We start from the raw sequence: 27,862 nt of genomic DNA, 5'->3' as shown, positions 1-27,862 counted from the left end.
TGAGCAGCATTATGTGTACAAACAATACAGTCCATTTATCTTCTCCTCTCTCCTCCTCCTCCTCTCTCCTCTCTCCTCTCCTCTCTCCTCTCCTCCTCCTCTCTCCTCTCCTCTCTCCTCCTCCTCCTCTCTCCTCTCTCCTCCTCATCTCCTCCTCCTCTCTCCTCTCTCCTCTCCTCTCCTCTCTCCTCCTCTCTCCTCTCTCCTCCTCCTCTCTCCTCTCTCCTCTCCTCTCCTCTCTCCTCCTCTCTCCTCTCTCCTCCTCCTCTCTCCTCTCTCCTCTCCTCTCCTCTCTCCTCTCTCCTCTCCTCTCCTCTCTCCTCTCTCCTCTCCTCTCCTCCTCCTCCTCTCTCCTCTCTCCTCTCCTCTCTCCTCCTCTCTCCTCTCTCCTCTCCTCTCTCCTCTCCTCTCTCCTCCTCCTCTCTCCTCTCTCCTCTCTCCTCCTCCTCTCTCCTCTCCTCTCTCCTCTCCTCTCCTCTCTCCTCTCCTCTCTCCTCCTCCCCTCTCTTCTCTCTCCTCTCTCCTCCTCTCTCCTCTCCTCTCTCCTCTCTCCTCCTCATCTCCTCTTCCTCTCTCCTCTCCTCTCTCCTCTCTCCTCTCTCCTCCTCCTCTCTCCTCTCCTCTCTTCTCTCTCCTCTCCTCTCTCCTCTCTCCTCCTCCTCTCTCCTCTCCTCTCTTCTCTCCTCTCTCCTCTCTCCTCCTCCTCTCTCCTCTCTCCTCTCCTCTCTCCTCTCCTCTCTCCTCTCTCCTCCTCCTCTCTCCTCTCTCCTCCTCCTCTCTCCTCCTCCTCTCTCCTCTCCTCTCTCCTCTCCTCTCCTCTCTCCTCTCCTCTCTCCTCCTCCCCTCCCTTCTCTCTCCTCTCTCCTCCTCTCTCCTCTCCTCTCCTCTCTCCTCTCCTCTCTCCTCTCTCCTCCTCCTCTCTCCTCTCTCCTCCTCCTCTCTCCTCCTCCTCTCTCCTCTCCTCTCTCCTCTCCTCTCCTCTCTCCTCTCCTCTCTCCTCCTCCCCTCCCTTCTCTCTCCTCCTCTCTCCTCTCTCCTCCTCATCTCCTCTTCCTCTCTCCTCTCCTCTCTCCTCTCTCCTCTCTCCTCTCCCCCCTCCTCTCCTCCTCTCCCCCCTCCTCTCCTCTCCTCCCTCCTCCTCTCCTCCTCCTCCTCTCCCCCCTACTCCTCCTCTCCTCTCCTCCTCTCCCCCCTCCTCTCCTCCTCTCCCCCCTCCTCTCCTCTCCTCTCCTCCACCTCCTCTCCTCTCCTCCCTCCCCCCTCCTCTCCTCCTCTCCCCCCTCCTCTCCTCTCCTCTCCTCCCTCCTCCTCTCCTCCTCCTCCTCTCCTCTCCTCCTCTCCCCCTCCTCTCCTCCTCTCCTCCTCCTCCTCTCCCCCCTACTCCTCCTCTCCTCCCTCCCCCCTCCTCTCCTCCCTCCCCCCTCCTCTCCTCCTCTCCCCCTCCTCTCCTCCTCTCCCCTCTCCTCTCCTCTCCTCCCTCCCCCCTCCTCTCCTCCTCTCCCCCCTCCTCTCCTCTCCTCCCTCCCCCCTCCTCTCCTCCTCTCCCCCCTCCTCTCCTCCTCCTCCCTCCCCCCTCCTCTCCTCCTCTCCCCCCTCCTCTCCTCCAGTCCTCACCACTCCCAGTAGTTGGAGTCTGGACAGTGGTACCAGGGAAGCCCTCCCCTTCCTCTCTGCCCATGTTGGCAGTGTCATGGCGCCTCCTGTTCCCCCACGCAACCTGCCTCATGGTATGACACTGCTAAGTGTGTGTTACATGTTTATGTGTATAAAGTGTGTGTTACATGTTTATGTGTATAAAGTGTGTGTTGATGTCGTATGTGTGTGACAGCATGTGTGTGTGTGTGTGTTTCTGTTTGTGCATTGTGTTGATGTGTATGTGTGTGACAGCATGTGTGTGTGTTTCTGTTTGTGCATTGTGTTGATGTGTATGTGGCCTAATCTCCACTCAGGTCCCTCTGCAGTGTGTTTGTGTGTGTTTGTATGCAGGAGTGTGTATGGTGCTTTGTTGTGGTGTCATTTTGCAGGTGTGAGATATTGTTGTTATTATTGTTGTTGTGTTTATTTTCTGTGGATTATTCTGAGCCAGGAGGGGCTAACCCCCCCCCCCCCCCCCCCAAAAGGGACCTGATCTTAAATTAAGATTAAATGAAACTCCAGTGTCTCTTCATCTGTGGTGTAAAATATGCGGCTGAATTGATCTTTAATCATTGATTCACGACATGATTCTCTGTGTGGTGACTGTGGGCTGCTCTCATGCGGTGTTGTTTTGTGCGCCTGTGTGTTGATTGTGTGTCGATTGATGAGCGACTCGCAGCGACCGCATAAATGTTATCAGACAAGAACGGACTTCTTCCTGCCAGTGCAGCAATAACACCTGATCAGCCACACTAACAACGTTTCTGAAAAGACAATCAGACCTTCTGCTAATAATTATTCTTGTTCATATTAATCACTAAGTGGTGAGTTATGTGTTTATATAAAGTGTCGTTCTAACAGATTCAGAGTTGTTGAAATGTCATTTCTCAAAGCTTTGAGCATCATGAGTGATCTTCCATTCACACGTAAACTGTAAACTGGGTGGTGTGAAAATGTTCAGAGGTTGATGTTTAAAAAACCTCAGCAGATGAAAGTGTGTGTGTGTGTGTGTGTGTGTGTGTGTGTGTGTGTGTGTGTGGCTCCACAACACATCAGTGTTTCTCGTTTCTTCAGTCTGTGATTTGGCTGACCTGACAGAAGATTATATGTACGCTCTCATTTTAAAAACAAATAATCCCCGAAAACTGGAATTTAAAGGAGTTCAGAGGCTACTTGAAAGAACCCCTTCACACACCTCCCCTCCCTCCCCCACTCCACCTCCTCCTCCCAGCTCCTCCTGCTCTCTTCTTCTTCTTCTTCTTCCCTCTCTTTCTCTTCCCTTCTGTCCATCCTCTTACTCTTCTTCCTCCTCGCCCTTCCTCTCTCACCTCCCACTCCTCACCTCCTCCTCCTCCTCCTCTTCTTCTTCTCTGGTCTGAGGTGTGTGTGTGCATCTCTCTCAGTCAGTCCTGCTGTGTCTCCCCCTGTAGGGCAACACCTGTCGATGCACTTTGATGCGTTCCACCACCAGGTCAGCGACCTCCCTCCAGCTCTCCCTGCGCGCTCCTTAAGAAAGGTACCCTCCTCCTCCTCCTCCTCCTCCTGCTCCTCCTCCTCCTCCTCCTCCTCGTCCTCACTCCTGCTGTTGGTCTGGATGATTGCCTGTTCTGTCTGTCAGTCTGCACCCCCCCCCCAACAAAGGCACATCACTATCTGTGTGCATTATGTTTGTACTGTGGTTATTATAGTTTAGACGTCATCACATCGTATGTTTTCATCTCTGAACGACTTTGACATCATGACTTTGAGTGAAACTTAGTTTCTGTGTAAGAAGGGTCTTTTTTATTTCATTTAAAATGATATCACAAACTGCTGCAGTGCATTTACAACTGGAGGACACAACAAGCCATCCAGAGAAAGACTTCATTAGAAATCAGTCTGTTCCTGTGTGCTTCTCCAAATCCTAAATGCAACACTGAGCTGAAGATGATCTGTGAGATTTCAGGCGGCGTGTGTTAATGATCAAAAAATAAAAAACAAGAAGTCTTCAAAGGAACTCTCCCAAGTGTCTGTCGGCCTCTCATGCCTTCCTCTCCTTCTTCAGCGTGTCCTCCTGCTTTCTGTCCCTTTTCCAGTTTAATTTAGTCTCAACTCCTCGTGTTCTTCTCGAACCTCCATGTTGACAATTTGATTCTTAACACAACAAACACATTTGACTGATTCAGGTCATCCTGTCCTTTACGTTTACACCTTAATGAACACTGTTAAAGAAAAAGTGCTACAAAATAATGTTCATTTTATATATATTTTTTAGTTTATTATAAACAGAGAGAGATTGTCTTGTGTACAACACTGAGCGTGTTTAAGGGAGCTACATGTTCTGTGTTTGCAAGTCCACATTTTAAATACGCTTTTAAAATTAAAAATAGATAAATAAAGTAAAATAAAATACAGATTAGATTCAAGACTGGATGTTGGATGGATCGAGCTTGCTGCCATCAGCTTGCTTATAGTAGATAAATTGGATTATTAGTATTAGGCGAGGTATTATTAATGCTAATGTTGACCATATTTTATTATTTATTTTAAGTATTGTTCGTTATCGTCACATTAAAACCAGCTGCTGAGTCTAAACAGCTGTAATGTCAGACAGTGAACATACTGGCTGTCCCTGCTAACTCTGTATCTGCCTCTCTGTGCCCCCCCCCCTCCAGTCTCCCCTGCATCCTATACCTGCCTCGCCCACCAGTCCACAGTCCATCCTGGATGGCAGTAACTCCACCTTGTCGGGCAGCGCCAGTTCTGGAGTCTCCTCCCTCAGTGAGAGCAACTTCGGCGGCCCCGCCTCCTCCTCCGACCCCCCGGCCAGTCGCACAGACACCCTGGAGTCCGTCCCCAGCAGCCAGGCCTGGACCACCGACCAGGAAGACCTGGACTCGCCTTACCAGCCGGTCAGGTACAGCGTCTCTGAGCCTGAAGTCCTGGACGGAGTCAAACCCCCACCCTGTCGCAGCCACTCTGCCCCAGGAGGCGTCACCCCAGCCCATGCAGGGGGCCAAATCCAGTCCCAGGCTCCGGGTTCGGCCTCCACTGGAGCTCCACAACAGCCACAGCAGCAGGAGGGGCTGCCGCACCCCCAACACCACTACTACCACCACTTCCACCCACACTACATCCCCCACCACCCGCCTCTTTACCACCTCCACGAGCCCCCACCAGCCCTGCCCCCCAAACCCTACCTCAGAGAGGGGTGCATCCCTGAAGAAGACCCCCTGAACGCCCAGTCTGCACCACCTCCTCCTGCACCCCGGCCCATGCCGCGCAAGATCTCCCAGCCCATAATCGCAGCGACCAAGGATGAGCAGGCTAAAGTGGCCTGGGAGCACGGCATCAGTGAGTGAGACGTCGGCTGATGATGATGATGATGATGGTGGTGATGATGATGATGATGAAACTTGTAGGATTGAAATGAACAGAACATAAACTCTTTTCAGGAGAGAGGAAGAAGAGCCGAACTGAAACCTGAGAGTGATGAAGTGATGTTGGGAGAAACTGTCAGATTCCTCCCAGTTGTCCTGATCAATAACCAACTAATCACTGAAGGGAAAAGCTGGAAAGATGAAGGTTAAAATGATCTGCTCTCTCACTCCCCCCCTCAGCTTTCAACACTCTTTAACCAAATGACCTTCATGTCTTCACATCGCCGCATGAGCACATCAAGCTTGATTTGTTTGTTTAAATCAAGAAACTATTTAATCAGCTTTTTCACTAAATCCATCGTGATAATGTCCACAAATCCATATTTCTAAATTCAGTCTATCCTGTGCTGAAGTTGCAGATATGTGTCTATCTCATGTTAGTTTTTGATTTCATTTTCATTGATAACATTAATCAAACATCATCCTTCAGAGGGTTAAAGATTTAAAATGAAAAGATGAAAATATCACGTAATTATAACCTGTTGTTACCTTGGAGATGTTTGTACGAGCCGCACTTTAACAAAGCAACAGAGCACCAAAACATGAAAGAATCATAATCTCCACATATTTTTTATAAATATAAAACATGTCAAAGGGTCGTGCTGCAGTTTGGGATTCTTTAGATGCAACGTAAAGACAAAGTGAGAATCTCACTGAAAACAAGGCGAAAACAAAGAAATTGTAATAATGAAAACACAAAAGTTCAGTTTGTTCTTCCACCCGAACAACAACTGAGACCCTCCCCCTTCATGTTATTTGTCAGATAAACTGCTGGAGCAACAACTAACGACGAAAAGTATTTATATTTTCCAACACAAAAAATCAAAGTTTGTAGATAAATATAATGCAGTATATAGAAGTATATAAATATAATTTATATTTAATCCTTATACTTTTGATTGAAGGTGAAAACTGTGTGGAAATATGCAACATAAATGGCTTCCTGAGCCGTCAGTAGCTGCTTGATGATACATGATGTGCCCTTGATTAAAAGGACAACGCGCCGACGCCTCACACGTAGAAACACTCGCAGGTTTTGATGTCGCAACTCCTGAAAATGTTCCATCCCACAGTTTCAAGAATTCATTTTATTTAAGCTTTTGACGTTAAAAAGGCGTTTTTAACCTGTGAGGGACTTTTTGAAGCTGCGGAGGTGTTCAAGGGAAGGACCTGCAAATGTGTGCGAGGCATCAGATGGATGACATTTATAGAGAATATTAACTACAATAAATATACACTTTCTGCCATTTTTTTATGAAAGTAATGAACTGCAATGACTGTACGTTTTTTAATGAGGAAGCTGTTTTGTATGCATGTTCATTCATTCAAAGGGAAACTACTGGAGAACTTCTGTGCACTGATGTCTTTATAGTTTAGGAGGCAGAACCACCTGAATCACCAGGATGTTGAAGATTTAATCCTGGTGATACTGGTGTAAAGGTACTGTGAAGCATGACACTTCTGTATTTCGCTTGTTTGGTTTCTTTTTTGCTTTTTACTTTTCGCCACCAGCTCAGATTATTATCTACACACTGTCATCCTGTAATCTGCCTGATCACTCTGAGCGGCGGTTTATCTTCCGAGCCACCACACCGCGTTTCTGCCTGATGCTGGATCATATTCTCACGTGGTGAACCGTAACCTTTGTAAGACGACCGTGTTTATGTGCACAGACCAGAATCACAAACTCTTAAAGGAACGGGAAACTCAAAGTCCTGAATTTATGACTCAAACGATGTGAAAAGAAAAGGCTGTTTTTTCTGCCCTGTCATACTAGAACACCAGGTGTGTATTAATCCACCACTGAAAAGTAATATGAAGGTTGACGTCTTCAGCGGGAAACAGTGGGTCAGCCTTATCCTTTAGATCTGTTTGTGGTTTTGCCATCAGCTCCTTGAAATGTCCTCAGTAACAGTTAATAATTACCATGGAAGTGTCTGTTTTTATGTGGAGGTTGTGAACGTTCAGTCCAAAGCTCTTCTGTCGTGTGATTGACAGGTCATTACCTTTCTCGCAGCAGGAAAAGCACAGGTGTGAGTAATGACATTAACGATGGCTGCATTCCATTCAGGTGTTCTAGTTTCGGGGGGCCCTGCTAGTGTGCAGGCTGGCTCACTGGGACACTAAATGGAACGCAGCCACCGTTATGATGTTTTAAGTTTCACCTGTGTCTTTTCCTGCTGTAACAAGTCAGATGTGCTGTGACAAAGGACTGCTGGACAATGCAAACACTACTACAGGAAGAAACACATATTTCAGCCTTTTGTGAGTGGAGGTTTGGTGCAGGATGCTGCGTTTCTGTTGCTCTGCAGCAGGCCAGTGTTTCATAATTAACTATGAGTTCATGGATATATTAGTGTCAGTATTTTACTTTTTACAGTTGTAGTTAAACAGCTCGAGTTGTCCTCTTTGCCTCAGACCTTGTCTGTTCGTTCATGGGTTCATGTTGTGGTGAACTGATTTGGAGCAGGTGATGCACACGTGGTCAGTGTTCAGCACAAGCTCTCTGTTCACTGTCATGTTGGGTTGAAATGGAGGAGCTGCTCTCTTTTTTTCTCTCCAGGTAGTTTAAAGCTGTTGGTGTTTCACGGCTTCACGCTGTAAGTTATGAGTCACGTGTTTCCATAGAAGACATCTGTTGGTGTGAAGCTTTCAGGTCGTTCTCATATTACCTGATGTTTAGTGTAACTCCACACATTCATGTTTATCTTTTCACGTTTGGGAAACCTGTACATTTAAATCAATTTTTCTGTTCTTTTAATGAAAACTGTCTGAAATTAGTTCGCTTCTTACCTACAGGATAAACTCTCAACAGTGAACTTTATATATTATCCACATATTTGAGATTTTAACTCTTAACAGTCATCTGTCGCCTCAGAGAGAAGGTGAAGCATTCCATTAGCGTTTTTTTAATAAGTTGGTGTGGTTCCAACATCTTTAATAATAATCGCAGTTAACTGTGAATCATAATCAAGTTCTGATCTTTTATGGGAGCAAAGGAAGATTAAATTCTGGGTGAAAGGAGTGAATGTGACTCATCTTTACTTTCAACATCTGCTAAATGCTAACTTACACTCGCTGAGGCATCGTGGATATCTCATTGCGGTGATGTCGTCGGTGTCCCAGTTGGTGTTAATTCTGTTAAAAATGAAACACACAGTAACACACAGTGCAGCTGAGTCCTCCTTCATGAAGGTTATAATGTTCAGTTTGTTGTTGTTTGGCGTTTCTGTTATTTAGTCAAGCCTCTAAAACATCTTTAACGTCTCTAAAACTGAACATTATAACCTTCGTGAAGGAGGATTTATTGCAGGACTGTTAGTTTTAGCTACATGTACCTGATAAATAATAAGTGTGGAAACTCACTCCTCGTGTAAACCTTCACCTGTTGTTCACATTTCTGTTTGATCATCAGAGATTCTTTTTATTCGTGTTTCTTTAAGCTCTGATGTTTTTGTCCCTTCGGGCGTTTTCTTCGTGCTTTGTTATGGAGTCGCTTTTGAACATGCAAACGCGTGCAGGAGTGAACAGAGGGGGAAATGTTGGGGCTCATTTTATGTGCTAACTGAAGCTCGACTTTGTGAAACAGTCTGAGGAGGTAAGAGCCACTCAGCGATGCACCGGGTAGATTAGCAGTGAGCGTGTTGCGACAGGGAAGGCCGACACTTGATTTCTGTGTACATAAACAAGGAGAGTGTGTATTTATACAGATCATAAAGGGCAAACCTTGTATACATGTAGATTGTGATCGTCTTGCCTTGTTCTTTCTGATGTAAAACTGTTTTTAAACCTAGACAACAGCAAACAATACAAGTTCCTTTTGTCTAATTATTCTGACGATTTCAGGGCAGCTGAGGGGAGGTTTATTATTATTTTGTGTATTTTGCATCAATGACAAATCCAGATAGTGAGTTACTATGATGGTGTTCCTTTGTACAATGATGCTAATAAGTATTTCTTGTATATAAAAGTCTTTATTGTGTTAGCATGGGTATAAACTGTGACGTGTACGACAGTAGATGTAAATACTGACGTTTTGTTTTTTTTCCTACTCACTAAACAAACTGCTGTGTTGTGGATTCATAATTAATGACAAACATTAAACAATAATGTTTTATTGACTCAGCTCTGATTCAGCCTTCCGTCATTTACATGTTCAGATCACGTTAACCCTGTAAAGCCTGAACCATGAAATAATTGCCAGAAAATTCAAATTTTTTGAAAATGGAGTGTTTATTGAACCTTCTGACAAATTAAAAAAAAAAAAAATTAAATATCAATTTGCATATGAGTTTTAATTTGTACAAAAACATAAACAACTTTTTAAGTGATTAAACTTTGAGTTTCAATGCCATCTTTTCTCACATCAGGGGGCACACTAGAGGTTGGCCTTTTGCAGGGGGGGGGGGGGTGGGGGGGACATGGGTTTCTGCCTGGGCATGTGTCTGATTGTATACATCAGGTTTTCCCAAAAACTCATGTATGGTGAAGTATCCACATCCTTTACTTACCAGTAGCAATACCACAGTGTACAAATACTCCATTACATGTACAAGTCCTGCATTCAAAAAGTAACAGTACTCACGTAAAATAGAGCTATTATGTATTGTTCAATTATTGCTGATACATGGCTTATGGCAGACATGAGGAAAAATAATAATAATTATTATTTGTATTTGTTGTTAAAAAAAAAAACAATTTAACAAAGTGCTTAATTTCCATACAATAAAATCCAAAGGCAGCAACAGAAAACACAGAAAATAGAAATGAGGTGTAAAAACACAAAAAAGCTTGTTTATAAAAGTGTGTTTTTAGAAGGGATTTAAAAATACAATCATTTACATAATGACATCCACAGATGTTTGAGCACATTCAACATATACAGTGAGAATGAGACAACAATTATCAGTATCTAAAACTGTAACTCGTCCCTTTATAAAATATAATATATACTGCTGAACCTTTTGAACAACTAAAACCAGTTAGTTCTCCAAATCATCTTTGGAATCCGAGTGGCATTTATTATTATTTAACAGTCTCGGGTCTCTTCTCATGTGGACTACAACAGTCCTCTTTATTCAGGCCTCAGACTGAAGTCAGTCACTTGTCACCAGCGTATTCAGACTGCTAATGCTCTTTGAGGGGAAGAGAAAACCCCATCAGCCATTACTGCCTCATTTCACTGATGTTTTAAGGCACTACGTGGTTCAGCTACAAATGGCACAGATTTCAATGTAAAGCGCACCAGTTGTTGTCTATCAGCTGTAGCAACCATTAGTTACAGCGGTTAGTTACAGCGGAAATGGACAGTGATGAGTGTCAAACTGAGTCCCGACGTTGTTCAACTGAAGTCGGTTCTGTCTGTGGAAACACTGCAAACGTGACATTTACGACGGCGTCAGCTGAACGTGTCGATTAGCGGAACGAGTGCTTGAGCTACGATGAGCCTTCGCATGTTAGTCGGTCTGTTGTTCCTGCTCTGTATACACCAGCACAAGCTGCAGCTGTTCAGGAATTATCAACAGGTCAGAGTTGATAATTACTGACATTTGTGTTATTATTATTTGTTCTTGACAATATGTCAGCGTTTGAGAGCAGAATTAAGACGAATGAGCCACTGTTGAATGTACATTTTTCAGAATAAATAACATGACATTCTTTTGTTTTCCCTGCTGTACCGAAAACATAACAAACCTGCCCGTCACACGCAGCGCCACCCACCACCACCAGTTATCGACCTGTGGGAAACACTGACGAGCGTTTTGAAACTGTTGATTGTTGACCTGCCTTATATTTAAATACGTCAAAACCAACTGACCATTACATGTTTCACAAACATCTCCTATAAGGCTGTAGATGCACATTTACACTGTATATACATAAATGCATCCACACACACACACACACACACACACACACACACACACACACACACACCTCTCAAGCAGGTAAATTAAGTGGCGTCTCTGAGGGACCATTTCTCCGCTGAAGAAAACCTGCAGAAAAGAAAAGTATATTTTACATAAAGTCAACTTTTATATTTTGGTGGCCAACACAAATAGATTTGACCCCTCCCAAAAAGATAAATTTTTGTGTCATCTTCTTTTTCAAACAGTTATCAGTGATTGAAGAGAACGGTTTTAGCTCATGAGCGAGATCGAACTCACATCCTGAACCTGTGAAATCATCACAGGTTTCAGCTTCCACCACTACGACCATAATCAGAATAGTCCTCAGGCATTTTGATAATGGATTAATCCATTAATCAACCTTGAATTACTGAGCTGCTGATGTGAATGATCAGCTAAGAACCTATAAAACAGGAGGACAAATCTGACCTCAGACCATGAAAGCTTTGTAAGCAGCCAAAAATAAATAGAGTTCTGCCAGTCGTGAATATTTTGGTCACGAACAAGCACAAATAATGAGCCAGCTTTGTCTCAGAGCTGATGTTACACCCCCAAATATTACTGCAAACTCTGTATTCAATCATTTGAAGAATCCTGCCAAAACATGCCGTCCACTTTTGGAGATAATCAAATCATTTAAATGGTGACTTGTGGTTCCATTACGTATCCAGAAAATCTCTTTTTGCAAGTTTATCAGCAGACAGGCAGAATATTCAGACCTCTGGCTTCCTAACGTGTCCACTGACAAAAGGGAAAACGTGGGAGTGAATGATATTCGAAGCTTAAAGAAACTCTTATCGTAATGCATTTCAAACGTGCTGTATCTGTTTTTAAACAACCAGAAGCCTCATAAATGAAGTCTCAGTGGATTTTTTTCAGGAATATAAATATTAACATAATATATTTTATATCTGAGAGGACACGGGATTCTGTATCTGTCGTGTTGATGTCTGCACATTATGGATATGTTGATACGATCCATTGTAGGAACTTACCTTTATTAGAGCCTATTGTGATACGCTTTGTAGCTACAAGGAAAGCGAGAACAGCAGCAAGAGATAGAACTCCCAAAGCGAATCCACCCAACAACCACTCTGTGACTTCCACTCTGCTGCACGTGTCCTCAAACAGTTTGTCTGAAACAGATCACAGAACGTACAGCACTCATCACTACCTCCACGCTCCTAAAAACATTTAAACTGCTATACATGAACATCTATACATTATTCGCAGATTACAAACATCACTGTGATGAATCTCACCAGGAACAGTGATGTTAGCATCGATCATATGGGAAATGTCCTCCTGCTTGACTACACAGTGGAAACGGTTGGTTTTGGTCTTGGTCACAGTGGTTTGGAGGGTGACGTCGTAGCGGCCTCCTCTTTCTGAGATCTGTGGCTCCTCAGCACGAAGGAGGTTTCCGTCACTGTCCTGCCACTGCAGCTTCGGCTGCGGAAAAGCACCTCGAACGGCACACTTCAGCCGCACCCCGGAGTCAGTGACGTCCCACATCGAGATGTAAGGCTCTGGAGCTGCACCTGTGAACACACGGCGTCAGGGAGAGCTCGTTAACATCGGTTACCCCTCCCTTCTGTGTGAATGTGCAGTACAGTGTGTACAAGAGGGAGAAAAACGTGCGGCGTGACAGGACATGACACTAACATCTTCACTTTACTATTCATCGCTGCAAATACTATTTCTGACATTTAGTATTCAAGAAGTCTGCAGAAGTCCAGACACGCCTTGCATTTGTATACAACTTATTGTGCAATGAAACTCATTTTGAACTTATTTGTGTTTAAGATCTATACAAAATATTCTATTCCAATGAAGTGGAGCTAATATGTAATTAATAACTGATTAATCATTTAAATCATTCATCATGCAAACAGTCGCTGGTTCTGTTTTATATTTTCCAAAAACTACATTTCGAGTTTGAAGGCAAAAGGAAAGTGTCTGTACTGAGACTACAGATGAAAAATAGCCTTTTGTTTATTAATGTGCATCATCCCTGTTAAATAAATAAAGATAAAAGCACATTTACATCCCCTTATTTAGGATTTTTAAGCGCTATATATCACATGGTGACCCACAGCGCTCTACATTAACAAGACCGATCAGGGGAAATCGGATGTTTTGATGACGTCACTTCATCTGTAATTTGTGTGCTGAAACTTTGTCTGGTTCTCATTAAAACATGTAGACACAATACCATCGCTTTGATACGGGAACAGTTTAGTGATCTGTCAAAAATGCAGATCGGTGACATCATCAATATCAAGACTCATTACAGATTTCCTCTAATCTGTTTTTTCCAGGTAAAACAACGACATTTTAATTAAAATGACAACAGATCTGAGATTTTTTTTGGTCATTGCAATGTGTTCGCACACAAACAACCGCACGAGATACAAGCCTTACTTAAGTTTACCCTTAATGACACAAAGCATGTACTTAAATTCAATTAAGAAATCAAGAAAATATATCCTTATTACAAAAGGGAGACAAAGTTCCAGCACAGGTGATGTCGAGATCAGTGACAGAAGATCAGCGCTCACCGTCAGTTTTCCCGTATCTGTTTTTCAAGGTGGAGCACCGTGGGTCACCACCTAAAAGGCAAATAAAATGATTTTTGCAACTGTGACTGTACGATATCTTGATACCTTTGCACTTGACTTGACTGATGAAGCCCCATATTAACTTTGGATTGTATATTTACACAGAATTGGGACTGTGGATGTTGTCCTCCATCACTGACATTGGAAGCACATTAGCTCTTTGTTTTAAGACACACAAAATTGTGCACCTATCCTTTAACCGTTTAATGAGAGCACTCACCAACTGCAAGCTGAAGGTGGAACATTTGACTTGGCTGAAGATGTGGAAAAATACAGGTGTAGTTTCCACTGTCGGCCATCTTCGTGTTTCTGATGATTATGGAGGCGTTGCCGTTCTTCAGTTCATCGTGAAAATGTGAGACGCGACCTTTGAACTGCTCATCTTGACCTGTACGACCGTTATTGTAATGAATGCCTGCATCGTACATGAACACCTCATTCTGACCGTCTTTCTTCCAGTCAAAGACTTTAGACTCAATGTCCTCCTTGGTGCTGAGGGAACAGGGTAAAACGGCATCTCTCCCTTCCTCCACGTTGATGACCTCTGGCCCTGGAAGATGAAGCATAATTTAATTATTATCTTAAATAGAGAGAAATCAGGTTCCGGCAGAAAGTCAGATAACACATTTACATGTCACCTCAATGACTCCGAAACACCAGTTTACAAGCATGATAGTTAGTAGTCAGATTACTTATGGATATTTTTCATACGAGCGTAACTGAAGTACATTTAAGCTTATATAAGAAACCTGATGAGTCACATGACACAGCCACTTCAGGAGGGTTGTTTTGGTTTTTTGACTCTTTTAGACTCAGTGTGAGCCAAGTATCAGAAGATCAAACAGGTTTTCATATTGCATATTTGAATTTTACAAATTCCGAAGGAGGCATCCTCAGACCAGCCTCACTGGACCCCTTCCCAACATTAAATCCAATTAAATCCAATCAACCAAAAACTAAGCAATACATACATTCGAACTAGATAGAGATATGAAATATGATTCAACTGTGAAAGACTACTGCGCACTGAGGAAGCCTAAACGTCTGTGCATGATGTTGTCCCTGTGCTAAATTGTGACATTTAAAACTCAATAAAAGGGAACATCCTGATTGATTTGGACTATCTGGACTACTGTTTCATCCATGTTTGGGCACAATGTTTTTTTGTTCTACTAAAAAGAAAATACTGCAAGAAACGTTCTTCACTCCAGACAGCAATCTTCTTTTTCAACACAAATTCAGTTAAAGCCATTTAGTGGTGATAAACTAAACTGGAAATAGCATTAATTAATATGTTGTCTGTTTGCGGCTCATCACACCCTCTGAAATATTCTCCCTGACCAGACACCTTACACAAAATAGTTTGTTTGACTACAGCGATGTCATCGCATGACATTTGAGTAGGAAGAGAGATATTTTCAGGTGGGTCTGGAGTCACTTCTGACCTGCGGCGCTGCGGCCTGACAAACCCTCACATTGTCCAGTGAAATGAGGTCACACAGACAAGTAAAAAGGTTTGAGCCTCTTCATGTTCTCACACAGAGTCAGCCAACACAACAGAAACACAACTCTCCTCCTTAGGATCAGGATTGAGACTCTCAGGTGAAATCTGAGTGTTTTGTCTTAAACCAGCTTTTCTTTGTGATGGTTGTATGAATCATTAAGAGTTAGGTGAAGATATTTGAAGTCTTTAGCTAGCTAGAATTAAGTAAATATATTTACTCAGGTACTGTACTTAAATACAATTTTAAGATACTTGTACTTTACTTGAGTTTTTCCTACTACTACTGCTACTTTATTTACCTCTGCTCCACTACATCAAGTAGCATACATTGCTATAGATTAAACTACCCAACAGTGTATAATGTAGTAAAACTGTGCTGCTTCTCAACCAGATATTGATATTAAAATGCTGCTTGTGTGTCAATGCATCAGGAATAATATTTAAATTATATTTCAGTTGTTATTGCTATTACTGTTGCTGCCATGCATCTCTGCGTCTGTGTCTCTGTGTCTGTGTCTCTGTCTGTGTCTGTCTCTCTACACTCTGAAGGAGGCTTTTGACACATTTGATAAATACTTTTGTTCTCGTGCATTTTGAATTCTTTACTATGTTCACTGTCAAGTTCAAGTTCTTTTATTCGTCATGTGCACAACAGTTACAGTGAAGCAAATAATTCTTTGGTTCTCCAGCTCCCTCCAACAATGCTCATACAAAATGTGACAGAAGACATCAAATAGTGCAGAAGGTAAAATATAGGAATACAATAGAATATATATAAAATAGAATACTAAAAAATGTATATCTATATCTATATATATCTATATATACACTGCAATGTGTGCAGGTACATACAGGTAGCATATATATATATATATATATATATATATATATATATATATATATATATATATATATATAGACAGGTATGTCAAGGGGTAGTAATTACATAATATTATCTGTCACTGTTGTAAATGTGAACGTACCATAGTTAAACCACGTGATGGACATCAGCTTTCTTACCGTGTCCGAGTCTTCTTCCACACACAGTCAGCAGACTGACACACACAGCTTGAAGCGCAGAAGTTCTCAACATGTTGGCAGTGACGCAGGGAGTGACGCAGGGAGTGACGCGTTACGCTCACTGCGTCGCGTCGCTAGCTGGAGGCTAACTGTCAGCTAGCTAACTTCAACTTTAACTACTGTTAGCTGAGGTGAAGTTAAACGTCCCGAATGAACTGGCAGCGGATATGTGACGAACACTCGTACAAAGCAGCACGACTGCACACTTTAACTCGTCAGTACTGAACACAAGCGACTAACGTTATAACTTTGGACGACACGCTCTAAAAACCAAAACAAACACACGGTTAATCCGCCCGGCCTCAAGTTTAGATCAGGTCCGATCACTTCCTGCTCCTCCTGCTCCTCCTCCTGCTCCTCCTCCTGCTCTTCCTCCTCCTGCTCTTCCTCCTCCTCCTCCGCTCCGGAGTGTGGACCGGAGCTCAGATGAGATGAGATCTTCTTCCAGAATTAAATGCATAACATCCTCAAACTTGCTCGACACATAAACCAGTTGGATGCTTTCATTTTAAGTTCAGAGCGCCATTTAAATTGGAATGACCGGTTCTTATTCTGTTTTTATTTATTCTATTCTATATGTGAAACTACCCGGAATAAAAGTGTGTGTGTGTGTGTACACAGGTTTCACTGAAACGGATCGTTTCTGTTTTAGACACTAGAGGGCGCCACATCGTCGAGAATGGAGACTAAAACAACCAAATCACTTAAACTCTACAACATGACAGTCAATGATCAGAGTGAGTACTTCATTTCTAAACTGCATGTAAGAAATATTTACATTTTAATAACCTCTAATGAACAGGATCCAGTATGGATATCTGCTAATGAGCATCAGCCTCTGACACAGGCAGGCAAGAAGAAACCATGTCTGAGGGTTAGGGTTATCATGGAGGTCCAGTGAGGAACAACAGATCGGAGATTAACTCGTGAACTCTTTATTAATGCTTTTTAACATGGGTTGAAAGTTACTGTCGCGTGTTGAACTGCAGGCTGCTCGTCTTTGTTGACAGTTCCACAGACGTATTTTGAGACAGAGATGTCTCAGCGTTTGTGACCCCGCAGGCTTCAGGTTTCCACGTCACACTTCCAAACTAGTTGTAATGTCACGAGGTCATGGGTCAACGTTGCACATCTTAAACTCAGGTTTACGGTGAGCAAAGAGAAGCCGTCGTCCTTCAGCAGAGGGGAGTGAAAAACCGGGAGGCTCACACATCCGAGTGAAGGGACAAAAAGAAAAACACACAGTTGGATATATGTAAGTGATTATACACTAAAATTAAATGCTATGTGTCTGACTTGACCTGAATATTAAACTTTAATATCAATGTTTTAGATTCATCAAACTGTCGAGCAGCCAATAAATATGTAGTTGTAGAAGTGTGTTTGTATGTATGAACACAGAAACATCCAAAACAGACACAACGTACATTTTTCATGTTTTCTTCAAACCTTTGGCTAGAAATAATTAAACACTTCTGACAGAACTGAAAAGAAGCAGTACAAAATGAAGTCACATTATATTTCACCTTTCTTTAAGAAAAACATTCATATCAAACTGAATTAAGCTTTAAATTAATATAAGAAAAACTTTTTAAAACGAGTCATCATCTCATCTTTTTACAATATATTTGGGCTTCTGCTCATATTTGAAGCTTCGCTTGAAACAGAAAACAAGTGAGGAAAACTGTCATGGCGTCTGTAGAGCTCCTTTCAAGGACAAGGCAGGTCAAAGTGTTTTACATGAGACAGAAAGGCATTAAAGTAGTGAATGTCACAGCCTGTAACACATCCACATGAACGACAACTGACGCATCACTAATAACATGTCGAATGAAACAAAGTAAGTGGTCATCAGCCCGAGTTTCAGCTGAGCCTGTAGCACCTTTAAATATCCTTCATCATATGAATCATTTTCCTGTTGTTATATTACAAAGTAGTGTGAATGTTGGATTGTTGGAGGAACTGTCGGACGAAGCCGAGATGTTTGAGATGTCGTTCAAACATCCAACAAGCATGTCGGTCGAAGCGCTGAAGCCTTTTTTCTTCGACAGACTTTTGTGTCCCACACTTGGAAACTATTTGTGAGTATTTTGTTTGACCAGATATTGAGAGATAATGACTATATATTGTGGCATGCTGTCATCTGACTGTTGCTGATGTTGAGCTCATTACGAGGACAGTTGATAAAAACACTTGGTTCAGGTCAGGGAAAGACTGTGGTCGTGTTGATGGGACGTGCTAATGCTTCCATATGGACGCACAATGAGCTACATGCACATTCGCCACCTCAACAACTCACTTTTCATCAGCCACCATCACAACTATCTGCCTCACCACAACCCTAATCCTAACCTTAACCTAAAACTGATTCTAACTTTAACCTTAAAACCAGGTCTTAACCCTCAAACTGCCTCAACTAAGTGAGGACCAGCCAACATGTCCTCACTGTCATACAGTATGGTCTAGACCTCAAACTGGGTGTCACACACACACACACACACACACACACACACACACACACACACACACACACACACACACACACACACACACACACACACACACACACACACACAGCAGCCACCTTCACAGCACATGTAAAGCTAGTTAAGTTTCTGGATCAGGTAGAAGGATTGGGGTCCTTTAGGGGGTCTGACTCTGGTGGTGAACCTGAACCTGCAGGAAGGAAAACAAAGTTATATTCAAGAAAATCCCACCTGACTTGATCCTGTTTGTAAATACCAACATGATGCTTAATGCCTGAGAAGATAAAACAACTGTCAAGACTCTGAACATGAGAAACATATGAAGAACATGTTGTGTTGTCTGCTCATCATGAATATGTTGAGACAAGAAATTATCTCAACTTACCTTTCTTACAATTAATTTTGATGCAGCCTTTGACTACAAGCACAGCTAGAAGAAGAAGAACACCAACAAGAACTGCAACAGCAACAACCAATCCAGTGGGGAACTCTGCAACAGATGAGAAAGAGTTGATGTAACAGTCAGAATGTAGCTGCATATCATATACAGCAGATTGGACATCACAGCCGACACAAAGAGAACAACTAAAGGTGTGCGTGCTCCTGAAACCTAAAGTCTCAAACTATGGGCAGATAAAAACACCACTGGGATGACTCTCAGCAGGAACACTGATGTCAGCATTGATCTTGAGGCCAGCCTCCTCCTGCTTGGCTGCACAGCTCAGAGGCTGCTTCTGGTTTTGGTCTCGGTAGCGAGGAGGCTGATGTTGTAGCGTCGTCCTCTTTCTGAGACGTGCCGCTCATCAGCAGGAACAATGTTTGAATCGCTGTCCTGCCGCCTCCACTTCAGGCTGTTTACACGTGACCGCTGCTAAACTCCCGCTGTACCTGAGATCTGCAAACGTGTGAGGCGATCTGCGTGCAGCCGAGGTTCTCTACACCCTGAGCCGAGGCTACGATGGACTCTGGACTACGTCTCGTCAGCACGTCTGTATTTCACCATGGTCGCTGTTACAGCGAGTGTTGATGAGCTTTGTTCAAAGAAAATATTAACCATCCGGCGAAACATGAGGCGTAGCTAGGTTTATGTTTCACTGAGCAGTAAAAGTACAATTTGAGGTACTTGTACTTGACTTGAGTATTTCCATTTTATATTACTTTGTACTTCTACTTCACTACATTTATCAGACAGATGTAGCAACTAGTTCCTTTGATCTTACATACAAAACATGTGATATCTGAGAAAATATAATGTTTTTGCTACTTTCATGTTGCTGATACTTTTATACTTTTACTCAAGTGGACTTTTGAATGCAGGACTTTTACTTGTACTTGCACTGTGCTTAAGTACAGATTTCAGGTACTTGTACTTTACTTGAGTACTTCCAATTCATGCTACTTTATACTTCAACTTTACTACATTTCAATGGAAATATTTGTCTTTTTAGTTACTTTGATTTTACATACAAAACATATGATCAGGTTATAAAATAATACTTTTATATAATAACGTTTGCTACTTTAAGTACATTTTGCTGATACTTTTATACTTTTACTCAAGTGGACTTTGAATGCAGGACTTTTACTTGTAACAGAGTATTTTTACACAGTGGTGTTGCTACTTTTACTGAAGTAGAGAATCAGAGGACTTCTTCCTCGCTGACTTCTGCCCAGCGATGTGAACATTAAACCTGATCTCCACCTCTGAGTGTCCTCATGTTGTCTGTTATGAGACTCATGTGTGACTTGGCTGCTGTAACTCTGCAGTTTCCCATCGGGATCAATGAAGTCCTCTATCTCTCTATCTAATCTATTCATCTAATCACAGCTAATAAAACCTTCAGACAGCCTCGCTGTATTTTGGTGGCACATGTGACACAATAATTCTTCAATTTCACAACTTCTTTTCTTTTCTCTGGTGGAACAAACATGTCACTGATTCTGACGACTTCCGTCTCTAAATCACCTCGTGAGGTGTTTTCATGCCGATCCTCAGCTTCAGGTTGCAGCAGCTGTTTTTAAATCTGTTCCTGGGTTTGGTGTGAGAGACTGATCAGACTGATCTCAAGATTTACTACAAACTCCACTTCTTTCTGTTATTTCCCTCCACAGCGTCTCATTCTTCCTCTCATCTCTGTAGATTCATCAAGTGGAGTCTTTGAAACATTTTCCACATCAGTAGACTTGTCTTTATTCTAATTTCAAACGCTGAGATAATTCACTTTGCCTTCAGTCTGAACACACGTTCAACTTTTTAAAAACTAATAACACATGAATAAATAAAATTCTTTGATGATTAAAATACCACTGACCATTCATAAGCACATAGGTCTCAGCGTGAATCTGATGGTAAATCTCCTCCTGAGTAGCAACACAGCGATAGCGGTCGGTCTTGGTCACAGTAGTTTGGAGGATGATGTCGTAGCTGCCTCCTCTTTCTGAGACCTGAAGTTCTTTAGCAGGAAGGATGTTTCCAGCACTGTCCTGCCACTCTACTGTAGGCTTTGGAGAAGCACCTCGAACAACACACTGCAGCAGCGACCAGTCCTTTGTTTGATTAAGTATTGTGATGTATGGCTTTGGAGCTGCACCTGTGAAGATGATATAAACAATAGAGTATAAAAGGACAATTACAGCATTAAAAATGTAATATCTGGATGTTCTTTTTCATCCATTCTCAAAACACAGGAGGAGAGAAACAGAAAAGCACAACATATGACTCCATTACATCTCCCATCATTGTTTGACAGGGTATGACATTTCAAACAATTTAAACATCAGTCAGATTCTGACTCATATCATGGCAGAAACACACACACACAGAATTTCTGCGATATTTGTTGAGCTACAACCAGGGTTCGTACAGTTTTTTAGGAGTAAAATTCAAGCCCTTTTCAAGCACTTTCAAGGTACCTAAACCAAAAATGTCCTTTTTTTTTTCTTGAAGCCTTTATGACATCAAAATTGTTACTATAAATGAAATTATGAATAATAAAGTTTACAGAATTGCTTTATACCTATAGCAATCAATGTATATTGTCCCTTTGTGTATTTTACCAGCTGTTCATATTCACTTTGATTGTATGTTTGGATCATGAATATTTCAGGCTTGCTTCAGACACCAGAAGACAAACATATATGACGACTGGATGGTTTCGATTCAAATATCTAGAGATTTTTTTAGTTTGCATGAGTGATTGTGTCGTGTGATTTTTCAAGGAGTATACTCGAATTCAAGAACATAAAAGGTTAAACTTAAAAATCGAAACATAGCGTCTTCAAAGGTGTTAGTGAGAATATTTTTAATCATGCTGCTCGAATGGAAAATGATTCATAAGATCTACTGAAATTCTGCCTCGATGATCAAGTAAAGATCATGAACAATTTCAGTGTTTCACTTCATTTTTATAATTTAAAAAAACATAAGAGCACCTACTGTCAGCGAGGGTAGACTAAATGCAGCTTCCAATATGATCATAACATTTAATCAACATCTCTCTAAAACAGTTTCAACATAAACTGATTATAACCTCCATGAATATTTATTCCTGGGCTGTTTAGTTTGAGCTGTGTACTTAATAAATTGAGTGTTTGTAGCTTGTGACCAGTGAACAACACAACAATAAACAACTGTTTCTAGTGACTGTCATTATAAAGTCTGTAAAACGGAAGTATTTTTGAATAAACCTTCTAAATCTTTAACATTGACAAAAACTTGACAGACGCTAGTTTATTATAAACGTCTCTTTTCAGTGAGGTTTACAGATTTAAAGTGTTTCTGAATGATATCAGGTCTGTGGAGCCAAACTCACAGCACATACACGTGACAGGTAGAGAGTGACGTCATCAAAATCAGGACTCACCTGGGTGGTTTTCCTCTAATCTGTTCTTTAAGATAATGCGCTCCGGATCAGGAGCTAAAAGGCAAAACAGAACATAATTCGTGATTATGTGATATTAACAACATGCCAGACGTGATATTCTGAAATGTGTTTCCATGTTTATTGAACAGAACTCCGACTGCTGGGATGTCATTGTGCAGAGTGACATAGAGAGGTAAGCACTCCAGATGTGGCTGCAGTGCTGTGGGGACGAGGCCCTGCCAGATGTGTATTCTGACTACTTGACAAAAGTCCACCTGGGACTTAAACCAGTCGCATCAGGAAATGAGCAGACATCTTTAACCGTTTAATGAGAGCACTCACCAACTGCAAGCTGAAGGTGGAACATTTGACTTGGCTGAAGAAGTGAAAAAGTACAGGTGTAGATTCCACTGTCGGCCATCTTCGTGTTTCTGATGATTATGGAGGCGTTGCCGTTCTTCAGTTCATCGTGAAAATATGAGACGCGACCTTTGAACTGCTCATCTTGACCTGTACGACCGTCATTCTTAAGAATGCCTGCTTCATACATGAACACCTGATTCTGACCGTCTTTCTTCCAGTCGAAGACTTTAAACTGAATGTCCTCCTTGGGGCTGAGGGAACAGGGTAACATGGCGTCTCTCCCTTCCTCCACGTCGATGACCTCTGGCCCTGGAAGATGAAAACATGTATTAATCAGTACGTTTACATGCAGAGTAACTAAGTTAAGACAGACATGTGGAAGTTTGATGTTAGGACAATATTTCAACTCATGATATAAGAAACTTCACTGTCCTCAGCAGATCCTTTGTGTTGCTCTTCAGATTGTATATTTTACTTTCTTACATATATATAGATATATATATTTAATCTGGAGTCTTGATTTTTATTTTTCACACTGGTCTTGTAGCACCAAGTTAAGAGAACACCACACTATTAATAATTAATAATTATTAATTATTGACATCAACACTGACTCGGCCGCCATCAGACTGTCTCTGTCTGCACACTCATAAAGAGGAAGAGGAAGAGAGAGAGGAAGCAAGACAGAGCGACTCAACTAAAACTAACCCAAACTTCAAACACTGCGCATGTCCGTTAGACGACTCTAATTAAGCAGGAGGAGGCTGTTATTAGCCTAAATGATATCGCCTGTGTTGCGGAAGTACATGTTTTCATATTGATCTGTGCTAACTGTTACTAATACTGATACAGGATATTGATCATTATCAGTCCGCCATTAGTTTTCTTACCGTTTCCACCAGCAAACGTTGTTCCGGACCGAGTCAGGAGACAGAGACACGCGAGAGGAAGAAGCTTCATCGTTGTTGAAGTCACCGGAACATCAAACATCACTTTAACTTCACCGGAACATCAAACATCACTTTAACTTCACTGGAACGTCACTAACGGACATTTACCGACTTCTGGCTGCGTCACCTGCACATCCGAAGCACTTTCGGTTTCTCAGCTTCCGCCAGCTGCACCTACAGCAACACTTCCGGCACGACCCTTCACAATAAAAGCGTGCCTTGTGAAATCACAGGAAGTGTACAAAGTATATGTGGGAGTACCACTCCTCCTGAGCAGGACTTTACCTTCACACTGACATTTGACTGTAGCTGTGTGAGGAGGAAGAAAAACCCTGAAGAAGAAAAATGAATCTGGCAGAAATCCTGCAGCCTGTTTAGTGTGTGGATATTTCTTCTATAATAACAGACAACAGTGGGTATACTGTACTTTCTATTTACACTCCTGCTGTGATTCAGTGTAAAAGGTCTCAATTCAATTCAATTCAATTTTATTTTATTTATATAGCTCCAAATCACAACAAAGTCATCTCATGACACTTTACAAAATAGAGCAGGTCTAGACCGACTCTTTATAATGTTATTACAGAGACCCAACAGGTCCCACCATGAGCAAGCACTTTGGCGACAGTGGCAAGGAAAAACTTCCTTTAAGAGGCAGAAACCTTGAGCAGAACCAGACTCTAGGTGGGCGGTCATCTGCTTTGACCGGTTGGGTTTTAGGGAGAGAGAGAGAGAGAGAGAGAGAGAGACAGACAGAGACAGAGAGATAGACATAGAGACACAGATAGACAGACAGACAGACAGACAGATAGGTAGGCAAAGATGTATGGCAGCACTAACAGTAGAAATAGCTGTAATATTAGCTGAGATTAATAATAGGAGCTTTAATAGTGACAGAACTACGACTAAACATAATAACTGTAGTGATGAGAGTCAGGCGGGCCCATGGCAGCAGCACCCAGGCGTACCAGGACCACGATCCACAGCGACCTACGAGTCGACAAAGCACAAAGAAACTCCGGGGAAGAAATAAAGTTAGTAACATGCATTGGACTGTGATGAATGTGCAAAGATGAGGAGGGAGAGGAGGAAAGCTCAGTGCATCATGGGAAGTCCCCCGGCAGTCTAGGCCTATAGCAGCATAACTAGGGGGCTGGTCCAGGCAGGCCTGAGCCAGCCCTTAACTATAAGCGTTATCAAAAAGCAAAGTTTTAAGCCTACTCTTAAAAGTAGAGAGTGTGTCTGCCTCCCGGACCCAAACTGGGAGCCGATTCCACAGGAGAGGAGCTTGATAGCTGAAGGCTCTGGCTCCTGTTCTGTTTTTGGAGACTCTAGGAACCACAAGCAGCCCTGCATTCTGGGAGCGGAGTGCTCTAGTGGGGTAATAAGGTACTATGAGCTCTTTAAGATATGATGGTGCCTGACCAGTAAGAGCTTTGTAGGTGAGGAGAAGGATTTTAAACTCTATTCTAGATTTTACAGGGAGCCAGTGCAGAGAAGCTAATACAGGAGAAATATGATCTCTTTTCCTGGTTCCTGTCAGTACACGTGCTGCAGCATTCTGGATCAGCTGGAGAGTCCTCAGGGACTTATTGGGACAGCCTGATAATAAGGAATTGCAATAATCCAGCCGAGACGTGACAAATGCATGGACTAATTTTTCTGCATCTGTTTTAAGAGGCAGAAACCTCGAGCAGAGATGTATGGCAGCACTAGCTGTAGAAATAGCAGCTATAGTTATAATAATACTGGAAATATGACTGATAATAGTAGTTACAGCTGTAATACTAGCTGAGATTAATAATAGCAGCTTTAATAGTAATAGAACTACGACTAAACATAATAACTGTAGTGATGAGAGTCAGGCAGGCCCATGGCAGCAGCAGCACCCAGGCGTACCAGGACCACGATCCACAGCGACCTGCGAGTCGACAAAGCACAAAGAAACTCTGGGGAAGAAATAAAGTTAGTAACATGCATTGGACTGTGATGAATGTGCAAAGATGAAGAGGGAGAGGAGGAAAGCTCAGTGCGTCATGGGAAGTCCCCCAGCAGTGTAGGCCTATAGCAGCATAACTAGGGGGCTGGTCCAGGCAGGCCTGAGCCAGCCCTTAACTATAAGCGTAATCAAAAAGCAAAGTTTTAAACCTACTCTTAAAAGTAGAGAGTGTGTCTGCCTCCCGGACCCAAACTGGGAGCTGATTCCACAGGAGAGGAGCTTGATAGCTGAAGGCTTTGGCTCCTGTTCTGCTTTTGGAGACTCTAGGAACCACAAGCAGCCCTGCATTCTGGGAGCGCAGTGCTCTAGTGGGGTAATAGGGTACTATGAGCTCTTTAAGATATGATGGTGCCTGACCAGTAAGAGCTTTGTAGGTCAGGAGAAGGATTTTAAACTCTATTCTAGATTTTACAGGGAGCCAGTGCAGCGACGCTAACACAGGAGAAATATGATCTCTTTTCCTGGTTCCTGTCAGTACCCGTGCCGCAGCATTCTGGATCAGCTGGAGAGTCCTCAGGGACTTATTGGGACAGCCTGATAATAAGGAATTGCAATAATCCAGCCTAGAGGAAACAAATGCATGGACTAATATTTCTGCGTCTGTTTGAGACAGGATCTTCCTGATTTTTGCAACGTTACGGAGGTGAAAGAAGGCAGTCCTTGAAGTTTGTTTTACGTGGGAGTTAAAGGACCTGTCCTGATCAAAGACAACTCCGAGATTCCTCACGGTGGCGCTGGATGCTATGATTAATATACAGCTGTAACTGCCCTTCATGAAGCTGTTAGTCGTAAACTATCTCTCTGTGTGTTGTTTGAAATATATCTGCTGTGTTGTTTCAGTCAAAAAGTCTTTATTAAAAACAGCTGTTACAAAACATGGATCCTGTTAGAATCCGGCCAACACAGAATCACCACTTTAAAAACAGTCCCAACACACAGTTTGACGTGTTTCATGTTTTATTCAAACGTTTGGATGGAAATGATGAAGCGCTGCCTGAAATGACATGATGCCCTACAAGTGCATCATCAGTTACCAACATAAACAGACATGAACGTTCAGAGAGCGCACAGTTCAAATATCACAGTCAACAGCAGCAAACACTCAGCGTCCAGTTTATTAGGTACACCGAGCTGCAGCTAACGCACTCTGATGCAACAGTCCTGCAGTAAATCCTGCCTGCATTATAAAGACAGGTGTTTCTGTTGTTTCACCTGCCCTCACTGATGTAACTGGGGTGGACAAAATAATAGAAACACCTGTCAGTATCAGACGATACAGACAAACTGCAGCCTCACATAGCTGAATCAACTCCTCTCTGAAACTGAACATTACAACCTTCATGAAGGAGGATTTACTGCAGGACTGTTGCATCACACTGCAGCGTTTTAGCTCGGTGTACCTAATAAACTGGACACTGAGTGTACAGTTCAGTGTGTAACTGTACCTGACAGACTCTGGCTCAGCACCTTAACAAATAAAAACAAGCAATACAATAACACAAATATGAAAATAAAAAGTTAAGTCACATTATATTTCACTTTAGCTGAACAATATTCACATTCTTTTACAGACCAACAGCTTTAGTTCAGTGATGTCTAAATGTTTCTTTAATGCCCACGTCTCGCTCAGTCTGGACCTTTAAGAACTACAAGCAGTTTGATCACATTTGGTACATTAACAGCATGTATACAGAGCTTCTGCTCCTCGATCATCCAGTCACACACACTCACACACCGATGGCAGCGAGCTACCATGCAAGGTGCTGGTCTGACCATCGGGGGCAATTTGGGGTTCAGCGTCTTGCTCAAGGACACTGGGACATGTGGACAGGATGTTGTGAGTGGAAAACTTTGTTGCCCTGTTTGCATCTTAAAGGCGGAGTTGGCTCTGAACAAACTCCTCGGTACGACGTGTTGTTCGACCACGTCTGAAGGCCAAAGTGTTGTTCTGTTGTTCAGAGCGGCCGCACTCGCAGGCCGAGTGAAAAGTCTGCTGGAAGTCAAGTTTCCATCCAAATGAGGAGCAAAGTTCA

General features: G+C 42.5%; 3 protein-coding genes across 4 annotated transcripts in view; 1 reads left to right on the top strand and 2 right to left on the bottom strand.

Annotated features, from left to right (window-relative positions):
• Nucleotides 1-4,976, top strand: part of LOC139283360 (dedicator of cytokinesis protein 3-like) — a 95,946-nt gene extending 90,970 nt beyond the window's left edge. The window contains exons 53-55 of the mRNA XM_070903358.1: nucleotides 1,608-1,727; nucleotides 3,066-3,151; nucleotides 4,290-4,976. Coding sequence (XP_070759459.1) covers nucleotides 1,608-1,727; nucleotides 3,066-3,151; nucleotides 4,290-4,976 — 893 coding nt within the window. The remainder of the gene's footprint in view (nucleotides 1-1,607; nucleotides 1,728-3,065; nucleotides 3,152-4,289) is intronic.
• Nucleotides 4,977-10,021: 5,045 nt separating this feature from the next.
• On the bottom strand, nucleotides 10,022-16,112 carry LOC139283465 (butyrophilin-like protein 1). Its single transcript, XM_070903480.1, has 5 exons — nucleotides 16,072-16,112; nucleotides 13,805-14,134; nucleotides 12,226-12,504; nucleotides 11,959-12,099; nucleotides 10,022-11,050 (listed from the first exon to the last, which is right to left on the bottom strand). Exons 1-5 carry the CDS (start codon nucleotides 16,094-16,096, stop codon nucleotides 10,995-10,997), a joined length of 831 nt encoding a protein of 276 aa, XP_070759581.1. The 5' UTR covers nucleotides 16,097-16,112; the 3' UTR covers nucleotides 10,022-10,994.
• A 975-nt stretch (nucleotides 16,113-17,087) lies between these two features.
• Nucleotides 17,088-23,966, bottom strand: LOC139282699 (butyrophilin subfamily 2 member A2-like). 2 transcript variants are annotated; one of them, XM_070902539.1, is made up of 6 exons: nucleotides 23,771-23,966; nucleotides 22,860-23,189; nucleotides 22,518-22,571; nucleotides 20,967-21,245; nucleotides 19,040-19,144; nucleotides 17,088-18,844 (listed from the first exon to the last, which is right to left on the bottom strand). In XM_070902539.1, the coding sequence occupies exons 1-6, from the start codon at nucleotides 23,868-23,870 to the stop codon at nucleotides 18,789-18,791; spliced, it is 924 nt and encodes a 307-aa protein (XP_070758640.1). In that variant the 5' UTR covers nucleotides 23,871-23,966; the 3' UTR covers nucleotides 17,088-18,788. The 2 variants fall into 2 exon arrangements, with proteins under 2 accessions (XP_070758640.1, XP_070758641.1); XM_070902540.1 differs by having other exon boundaries at nucleotides 19,049-19,144.
• Between the last annotated feature and the right edge of the window lie 3,896 nt (nucleotides 23,967-27,862).

The sequence above is a fragment of the Enoplosus armatus genome, chromosome 3 (genome assembly GCF_043641665.1).
Source record: "Enoplosus armatus isolate fEnoArm2 chromosome 3, fEnoArm2.hap1, whole genome shotgun sequence".
Taxonomy (NCBI): Eukaryota; Metazoa; Chordata; class Actinopteri; order Centrarchiformes; family Enoplosidae; genus Enoplosus; species Enoplosus armatus.
The sequence above is the reverse complement of the archived record's forward strand: the minus strand, read 5'-3'. Positions and strand labels throughout refer to the sequence as shown.